This window comes from Rhagoletis zephyria, unplaced genomic scaffold, assembly GCF_001687245.7.
Source record: "Rhagoletis zephyria isolate East Lansing unplaced genomic scaffold, Rhagoletis_zephyria_1.1 Rzeph_scaffold_00409, whole genome shotgun sequence".
Lineage (NCBI taxonomy): Eukaryota > Metazoa > Arthropoda > Insecta > Diptera > Tephritidae > Rhagoletis > Rhagoletis zephyria.
In genome coordinates, this window is record NW_016157493.1 from 64,618 (window position 1) to 75,180 (window position 10,563).

General features: G+C 35.4%; 1 protein-coding gene across 1 annotated transcript; it reads left to right on the forward strand.

Annotated features, from left to right (window-relative positions):
- The first annotated feature begins 4,983 nt into the window (after positions 1-4,983).
- Positions 4,984-6,660, forward strand: LOC108359551 (putative nuclease HARBI1). Its single transcript, XM_017611464.1, has 4 exons — positions 4,984-5,303; positions 5,341-5,489; positions 6,187-6,340; positions 6,657-6,660. The coding sequence occupies exons 1-4, from the start codon at positions 4,984-4,986 to the stop codon at positions 6,658-6,660; spliced, it is 627 nt and encodes a 208-aa protein (XP_017466953.1).
- Positions 6,661-10,563: the final 3,903 nt, after the last annotated feature.

Consider the following 10,563-nt stretch of genomic DNA (forward strand, 5'->3'; position numbering starts at 1 on the left):
TCCCTTTGAGTATAAAGGTGAACAATTAGTCTCTTCAAAGGACATGCTCGAACAAAAGCGATCAGTTCATTCCATATAAAGAGATCAAAAGTGGTATTAGTCGCATGCTCCTTTACGATTGCTCCCGGAGTCATCCCGGATTAGTCCCATTTTTTGCAGGGAATGACCAATAAGAAAGGCTAAACTCATGCGAAACCGAACTTTTATAACCCGGAGTAGGTCTGCATTTTCGTATACATTAACATACATACATACATATACAGGAATGGTATATTTCACTGAAAATTTGTTTAAGCCAAAGTACCTGCTCCTTGAACATTCAGCATTTCCCACGATAATGTTTTGGTAATTGAGAGATCCGAATTTTAGAGGGAGATCAACTCCTTTATCTCATATTTGCAAACCATTGTGTTGTTAATGAATAAACCATTGTCGACAAAATGATTTCTAAGCAGCTTTAATAGGTGGGGAACATCAGCAAAGACATATACTCGCTTATCACCATCACTTGGGTGTTGAATATACGGGCGCTCAACCGTTACACCCATCATCCTCCACAGATGCTGGTTTTCTACGCCTAAATCGCTTACTGCTGCAACCACTGTATACCCGATGGAGTATAATTCTTTTATGATGCAGTGTAGTACATCCGGAGTCATTCTACAATCGTAGTCATAGAATACAGGCTGCTTCCACCGACCACGTAAGCCTCGTACCATGCCCATTTGTATTATTTATTTTGGCCTCAGAATAATATAGTTTTTTCTGTCATAAGACCACTCCTCCCGGCATTTCACTTCATCGAATGACAATACGCATATCTTGTCTTCAAACGCCATGTCAAGTGATTTCATATGCGACATTGTTTGCAGCTGTATACCTGGTTCGACACATAATTTCGACGCCCATCTGCGCAAAGTAGATGGGGAAGGTAGCGGGAAGTTCTTTTTTCTTAAAAGTTTATAACAAAGTGGGCTAGCAGAGTATATACACGTGGAATTTGCAACGTCCTCTAAAGTATATCTGGGCGATTTGGACTGGGTACAGAGTATATTCTGCTGGTTTGCGCTAAATATCCGACTGCCAGAGGAAAAACGGTTTAGTTGCAGTTGGATGAACGCTATTTCCTCGGTTTTCCTTAAAACTTCTCTCAAGATTATTGATTTTATCTTCATTTCCATCTATCCATGCTCTGCAACAACGTATGTATGTATAAATAAATAGATAAAAACAAGGAGTCGCGGTCTCTGTATGCAAAAAACATGCCTGACATATGCCTCAACAGTCCTGATATGTATATCTTCACAAAGACTTGATGCGCTGGAAAATCGCTGTCTTAATGTCCTATCTGACCTTCTTTCAAGATATCTTTTAAGCAAAATCACATGATTGTTCAAATACAAGGCTTTTTAATATAACTCCTTCCTTTGCACCGGTAAACCATGAAATTATTATATTATATTTATTTATTTCTTTACTTAGTCTAATTTCAAAATATAGACCACGACAAAGGTTTTAAGCTTAACAAGTATAAATTAAGATACATAACAAATCTTAGTAATAAATGACCAAATTGAGCTAGCGAGAATTATTACAGAGATAACAAATAATGATAGTACGTAATGCAGGCCTTGGCAAAAAAAATCTAAATCTAAAGAACGAGAGAGCATGTTGATATCTGTTAGCGTTATTTTAATTGGTGCATTCAGACCATAAACTGTTCCATTTACACTTACATTAAATCACTGATTGATCACAGATCAGCAAAAAAGGGCGCAAATATCCTAGAGAGTAGTGATCATGGTAAGTTTTTCGCGACCAAGTCAGTATTATGTATTAGGTAAGGCCTCAACTTAACTAGTTAAAGTGACGTGATGCACTGCCTCTAATTATGTCAAACGTCCTCGTCCTGGTTAAGCTTTTAGAACACAAGGTTTCTTCTTAAGCTTTGAGCCCTCTTCCCTGCCGACCTTACCAGCCCCTACTAATGTAATGCGACTACGAGAGCCGCGGCACAAGTCTCCTTAGATTTCCGTCTGAATGCATCGATTGCCATAACCAATCATTTCATCGTCGCCGAAAGCCATGCTCTATTTACTTCACCGCTTATGAGAGCCGTTACGTATGTATAGTAGGGGTATTCTCCAAATCTTGCAAAGCCATTGCACGTAGCACGGATTGCACGGATTGCATAAATTGCAAACACACAACAAGAAAATTCATGGGAAACAACATTTCCTATCGCTGCAAAATATGCAACGTCGAAACCCATGTATATATTTTGCAAAATAGCATAGCAAGATAATAGCGACCCTGTGCTAGTTGTTTTGTTGTTGGAATTGCTACATATTTCTCTCATTCCTCTCATCTCGCTCACTTAATTTTTTTTTGCTGTCTCTTGTTATTGTATTTGATACATAATTTCGCTGCTTGCTCCCCATGCATGCTACCACTTTGCAATGGGGTGTTCTCGTACTCTTCGAAATTTGGAATAGTATTTTTGCATTTCGTGCAATCCGTGCATCGTGCAAGACTTCGAGAATACCCCTAGTGTGTTACAGTGTAATGTATTAATTCGTTGGTATCGCCATAAAAAAACTTACTCAGTTTGCGTTGAAACGCTGACGTATACTTTCCTGGCTCTTTTTCTCGATATCCCAACGAAAGGGGATTCGCTGGCGTCGTCTATACAATATTCATTGTCATCGTCCATGCCGCTTGGTTGTTGATCGCTGCAAAAGTTATGAAATATCTACATACATACTTTCAACATTCAAATTTTGTTCGTTTTTTATTGACTTACATTTCGGCTCCGGGGGTGGCACCTAGGCTTAGCAGTGCACGACCGTTCCGCGCAATCAAATCTGTACTTAAAAAATGATTGGAACACACAAATGGTTCCCTTGGCAATTGCTGCTCGCTTAATCCGCAAGCCTTCATCCACTTTTCCCGTAAATACGGCACAACAAGAAATTTGAAATGTTTTGCAGCTGCATTCTTACAGCTATTCCGCGTGTTGAAACATCCCCGAAAGCAGCAGCTCATTTCTTATTTAATTTAATTTTATTATGAATATTTTTTAATATTTTTGAAGTGATATGTTTGGTTTTGCTTAGTTTTATTTTTTTTTTTCAACGCCAAAAAGGTGTATTTTTTAATAAATTGGTAACACAAAAAATACGAAACACGTTTTCTGTCAGATAGCTAACATGGCGGATAAGAAGAAGAAGTGACACTACCTTCTAAAAATTATTGTATCATGAAAAATAAGTCTAAAAACCTTTGATTGTGTTTGTTTTCAAGACAGAAACATATTTTTGTTTACCAATCTTTAATTTTTGTTTGTACAAAAACTCATAAATTCTATTTTAAATAATCTTGTTTTCCTCTGTTTTTTGTTGATATTTATAATAAAGAATCGCCCCTGATGATGCTAAGGTAGTTAGCGAAACGTTGGGCAAAGAAGTGGAGAAAAAAGTGGTTTTCTTGCACATGGAAAAGTAGATCGACCAGCCTACAACAATACCAATATATAACAAAAACTCGATCGATATAGGTTGGAAAATAGGCTACTTTTTTTTAAGAGTTGCCATCTGTTAGAAATGTTTAATTAAATTAATACGCGGAAATGAGTGAACTGATTTGCATGGAAGTTTTCACACAGATAGCTTATGAGCTAGGTTGGAAAATGAAATACTTTTTTTAAGAGTTGCCACCTGTTAAAAAAGTTTAATTAAATTAATACGCGGAATCGTCTGAACGAATTTGCATAAAATTTTGCAAGCAGATAGCTTATGACCTACAGTGGAAAATAGGCTAATTTCTTGGAAGAGTTGCCATCTGTTAAAAAATTTTAATTAATTTAATACGCGGAAACGACTAAACAGATTTGCACGAAATTTGGCACATAGATAGCTTATGATCTTCGTTGGAAAATAGGCTACTATTTTAGGAGTTGCTACCTATTAGAAAAGTTTAATTAAATTAATACGCGGAAATGACTGAACTGATTTTCATGAGTTTGCACACAGATAGCTTATGACCTAGATTGGAAAATAGGCTACTTTTTTAGGAATTGCCAGCTGTTTGAAAATGAAATTTTGCTCACAGATGGCTTATGACCTGGATTGAAAAATAGGCTACTTCCTTAACCGGTTTCCCGATCAGAACGAAATTTGGTGCACTTACTACGGAATTCGCAAGGATGGTCTTAGACTGAAAGTGATTCCGCTAACTCAAGGCCCCTCCCATACAAATTGGAATTTTCATATTACATACATATCTCTGGAAGTATTTGTGGGAGAGAACTGGAACTTNTTTCTGGCAGCATTTTCATTCGATTTTCGCGAAGAAAAGCCTTGAATGTACTAAGTGTGCGCTCGACGTAAGTTGATACAAGTGGAGCCCAATTTAAATATGGAACGTTTGAAATGTTCATATTATCAGGAATAAGGGCGTTTTCTCCGCCCTTTATAATTCTATCAACACCCCTTATTGTCTCCAAGCCTACGTTAGCTGAGAAAACGGCTTTGAATTTTTCCAACACCAATTTGGCAAGAGGTCCCTGCGCTTCTATAAGCCGCATGGTTTGACATTTTTGGCGTCTTTAAATTAAATTTCGTTTCGTTTGTTTATAAATTATATTTTGAATAAACTGTGGTTGTGATTTAAAAAGTAAAACAAAAAATGTTTCACAATGTGGATTTGTTTTTTGAAGACGAGGATGTTCCGGAGAGAAGTGCAAACTTACTTCGGGAGCGGCGCTTCATCAGGGACCACTACAATCCTATTGAATTGCCTTCCGTAGTGTAAGTTATCTTTTGAAATAACTCATTACCGTTAAAGTGCTTGTACAATGATCACCATAAAAATTGTATAATCAGATTTGTAATGAACTTCCGGTTGAGTAAAGATGCTTTCATGTACCTGCTGGACAACCTAATAGATACATTTTCCAATCGCCTTTCTTCATCCGTAACGCCAATGTTGAAATTGTGCTGCGCACTAAAGTTTTTTGCTCATGGGAGTTATGAACAAACTGTGGGCAAGGATTTTCAGTTAGGTCTTGCGCAGCCCACAGTTTCATTGACTTTGAAAGAGATGCTCCCAATCATGGAAGCAAAACTTTGCAATGCATTGATTAAAACTCACATGACAGAAGCGGAAAAGCAACAGGCGAGAAGAAAATTTTATACACAAACAGGAATTCCTAATGTAATTGGTTGCATTGATGGAACCCATATTGGAATTATTGCCCCCAATGATTGTAAGTACTTAACAAGCATGTGCATTAACTGTATTTTGTTGTAACACAAATTATTCATTTATTAAAATTAATTAGGCTTGTGACCATGACATGTTAATACGGTTTGTTGACGCACCGTATGCCGGGTCTACCCACCACGATTCGTTTGTGTGGAATAGCAGCTCTTTAAAGAGGTATTTGGAAAATACGTATAAAAGAGGAGCAAAAAATTCTGCTTATTTAGGTATTCATGTATACACTTGTGGTCAGCTGATTAAGTCAAGTGACCTTTTGACTAGTTTTGGCTATTTTTTCTTTTGTTTGTTTAATGTTAATTTTTTTTTATAAAAGTTTAGCACTTTACCTACCAGCGCCACACAAATCCATATTTTAACAATTGCACCCAAAAATTTTAGACTTCTTATTTAGATCTTTTATAAAAATTTTGGGTGTGCGGTTTTATAGCTCATTAAATTTTAATAAATATTTAAAATTGTTTTTTGCTGATGGTGCTAGACATTTTTTCCCACACAAACGAAATTATCGAGCATACTTTATTATATGCAAGAAAATGCATAACGTCAGCAAAAAAAAATTATTAAAAATCAACGCGATTTTTTAGCGTCTTGAAATGGGCACTTTAACCTTTTAAAATTCAATGTCCTATAAAACCGCATACCCAAAATTTTTCTAAAATTCTAATTAAAAAGTTTAAAATTTTTGCATGCAATTGTTAAGGTTTGCTGAATTTTCATAATTTTTATACGAAGTTTGAAATGTGGATTTATGTGGCCAGGGTAAAGGGCTAGGCTTTTATAAAAAAAATATGAAGATTAATTTAACAAAAAAAAAACTAGTCAAAATGTCACTTGACTTAGTCAGCTGACCATAGGGTATGTATGTATGTACATAAGTATGTATAACAACGAAATGTTCTTTAGGTGATTCCAGATACCCGCTACACGAGTACTTGTTGACACTGTTTCGAACCGCTTTACCAGGAACAATACAGGCAACTTTTAACAAAAAACATTCAAAAGCTAGAAATGTTGTGGAGAGGACAATTGACGCGTTGAAGTGTCGGTTCCGATCAGGGTGTCCAGATTGTTTAAAAAAAATCGCAATTTCTAAAAAAAAATCGCCAAAAATTGGCAATTTTTTTTTAATAACATTCATGAAATCGATTTAACAAATCTTTTATTTTAAAATTGAGATCTTGTTATAATATAGTTCTTAAAACCAAAAACGAATATAACACCTTCAGAGGGTAATAATAAATAACACAACACCTATGTAATGGTGATGTACAAACAATTTTCTTTAAAAATACTCATAATTTTAAAAAATATTTGTTTCATCACATTTTGCAATAGGACTGTGCAACTATTAAATTTTTTATTACTCATATTAGTTGATTAATCGCACATTCCGCTTTTAAGAGCTCGGCGCTAAAAATTAAATAAAAACCTTTAATGAGCCGAGATCAGCTATTTCCACAATTTCTTCAAAATCACCTATAGTGTCTGAATCATTTACATTTCTGTTGTTGTCATATATTGAGCTATTCAACCTTGATGACATACTGTTTGATATTGGAACCGTTTTGCAGCAGAAACTATTAGCCTTCATATAACACTTTAATCGAACTATTGAATTAAGGCTTTCCAACCTCATCGTATTTCGAATCTTAGATTTTTTTGAATTCATTACGGAAAAAACGCGCTCAACAAAAGCATAATAAAGGATAATAATATGAATTTACTTATATTTCCCAACATTTTTTTGCCTGTTGCGGTTTTCACTCCGTAAGCAATTATCTAAAATTATTCAAAATCGGATGGATTGGTTCTGAGAGAAGTTATTCCATGGGAAAGTTAAGAGATTTAAACTGCTTTTCTTTCCTTTAAAATCAAATAGCGAATTTGCAGGTCCCTGAAACTCGCCCTCTTGTGATTCACACACTTTTCTGGAAACAAAACCAAAGCTTTTTTAAAAGTATTTAATTGACTAGGTAATCGTTTCAAAAGTTTTTTGAAAATGCTCTGTAAAATTATCATGGAAAACTAAGTTTTGTATATTTTTATAAATGGAAAATATTTATTTGAAGGGGGAAAACCGCAAAAAATCGCCAGTGGCGATTTCCTAAATTTTTACGCGCAAATATCCAAGGAAAATCGCCAAATTGGCGCAAAATTGCCAAATCTGGACACTCTGCTTTAAAATGTTAATTTATATTATGCTTGCCACACTTTCATAAAAAATTATACAGTAAATAAACAAAAGACGCGAATCGTTGAAGTTCGGTTCGATTCGGTTTCGGCATTAATAAATAATACTGGGTTCTCTAATAAAAACTAACCTTCAATTATAAAAATTATATTTGTGTGTTTTAATGACTGTTGTTTATTTTTGATATTTAAGTTTTTTTAGTTCTAATTCCTTCAATTTGATCGCAACATTTTCGTTATGTCGCCTGTTTTTATTTAAATTCTCTTTTGTTTTTCTCTCTCCCTTCAGTTTCAATAATTTAATTTTTTCTTTTCCCAGTTCATAAATTTTTCTTGCGTAACGTGAAAGGTCATATATTTTTAGCCGACTTCCAAAAAAGGAACTGATAACCTCCAGTTCGTCGGAATATTTTATTTATTTTTTTATGTATGTTACCGCATAACTTTGGACCACGTCAACCGATTTCAATAATTCTTTTTGCATCGGAAAGGTAGTGTCTCAGAGATGGTCCCATACTAATCTGGTTAAGATCCGATCAGTGGATCAGGAGATATATATATATATTTTTTTATATGAGAGTTGAAGTCGGTTTTTTTTGCTAAAAATTACTTGTTCTTTCTATTTTTTCCATTGTTTTTAAAAACCTGTCTTGCACCTCTGCCTGCTTTTCTAAAGCCTTCATACGCATATTTTTTCATTCCTCTGTAGCAGTCGTTTGTCTTCGTCTGCACGGCGTCCGCGTTACGTCCAGATTTTGAGGTGTCGGGTTGCCCTGTGCTTGGTCGTCCTGTGTGTGGTCGTCCAGTGGGCCCGCCTGTGCATCGTCCTCTTGATCAAATAAATTTGGCCCAAAAGCAACACCTGTTGGATTGACTGCCTGCTGCAAGCTTAGAAGCTCATCGACCGTCTGCCCCAAAGGCGTCAGACTTCGTTGTGATTGGGTCCTCCACCTGTGGCAACAGTCTCACGGGGATTTGCGGCTAATTTTTTTAACTTTAGTTTATAGTCCAGCCAAACCTAAGTAAATTATATAAAAGGAATTTAATAAATTTAAAAATCCAATTAAATTAATTTCTTACCTTGTTCCATTACGCGTTGGTGTGCCGATATTATTTAATTCTAGCGCGATACCCTCCCACAGCTCATTTCTGTTATTTTTTGTTGACCCAAAATTACCCATGCCTTTGGCAAGGTCTGGATTTTGCTCCATTAACTTAATGAGCACTTCGAACTGTCTGCGAGATGTTCTTTTTACTCTGGAATATAAATTAGTTAACAAAATGATATAATTTAACTAAAACATAAACAATACTAACGTGCTTTCCATTTTCGATTTCCGTTTGCGAATGAAAAAAAGCGTTAGACAAATTTTGACAGTTTTGTCGAATCTAATATTATTAAATCACAAGTTGAAATATCACAAATTCATTTTCGAGTGCTCTTTCGCGATCTACGGGCGAATTTACTGTGCATTCGCTACTTGTAATTCGAAACTGCTTGATTCGCCTAGAATTTCATTCGCTTCGCTAACGGCAATGCCAGCCTTAAGCTCTGTTGCAGAAAATTGTGATATTTTTATTAAATAAATGAATTTGAACATAAGCCGTCATCGATTCGCCATCAGTTAGTAAGTGGCGAAACGAACGAACTCAATGAGGTACAACCAAACTTGCTATCGTCTATCCGTGCTAGCTAACATTGTTGTTGCTTTCATATGCAAAATTTTTCGTTAAGCGACCGGAACTCAAACATAGCAAGCAGCGAAGTGGCGAATCCATGACGGCTATAGTAACAAAACTTTAAGTCCAGTACTTTTTTGCAAATCTGACACTTTTTATAATTCTACCAAGTTAAAAACTTTTCTTCATACTAACCCAGACCAAGCATTATATTACACCAATTGTAATATTACACCCAATAGCTTTAATATAATATATGTATATACGATTTCCAAGCATTGGCAAAGAAAATCTCAAATTTTTACTTCGTAAGATTTGCATGATTACTGTTAGTTTCATAGAAAACTATCCAATAAATAAACAGTTGTTACTTTAAAAAAAACAAATTTCAAGTCCTAGCACTGGTCACTCATACAGCCCAATTCTTCATACTCCCGGGTAGTTTATTCCCCAGAAAGGATTCCTCCAATAATTAATTCCCAGGGTGTAGCATTTCCCCCGAGAACTTGGCAGGAGGAAATTCGAAAAAAGCTGTTTGACAATTTTTTGAGAGCTCAACTCCGCCATTTAATGTAAAAACTTCTCAGGGAATTTTTATTCGGATAAGAGAAATGAGAGAAAGGGAGTTTCTGCTCAGAATCGGCCTGATAATGTCTGTGCTCGTACGTAGCGCAGAAGCATGGGCAATAAAACAGCTTATGAGGTGCGTCTTGCAATTATCAAGAGATCCTGCGGGAAAAAGATTCACTTGAGTTCATCCCTGTTAGCTTAACGAAAAACGTGTATGTGAAAACAACGAAAGAGTTAGTTAGCAGCGATGAACGTTGGCGAGTTTGGTTGTATCCCATTAAGTTCATTCGTTTAGCCACTCGTTAAGTTTTGGCAAAACTAAAAGCTCAGTTAGTATAGACTTAATTTTACTTAACTTGCCGTAAGAAATCATCAATGATTACTCAACAAGTCAACTTAAGCCAGAAGAGAAAATATTTTGTTTTTGTATTTTCGTTTTGAGTTCTTTAACAGTTTGGCGTCTAAAATGCCACATCAAAAAAAAACTTGTAAAAAAATATGTTTGCGTTCATTTATTTTTGAGAAATACAAAAACGAAAATCTGGAAAGTTGATTCTCTCATCGCTCTCAATTTCGGTAAGACCGTAACTTAAATATCTAAAATCTACAGATTCTTAAGTTGCTAACGTTAAGTTAAGTTTTAACTAACCGCCAACACAGTTTCTCATATAACAGGTTGGCCAAATTCTTAAGTTAAGTTAAGTTATGGAAATTAAGTCTAGACTAACTGAGCTTTAAGGTGGCTTATATTAAGCTAGGATTTGTGTATGTTGTTTTAGGAGCATTTATGAAAATGAATTTACTTACATACATACATAGTTCCGTCTCAGCAAACTAAAC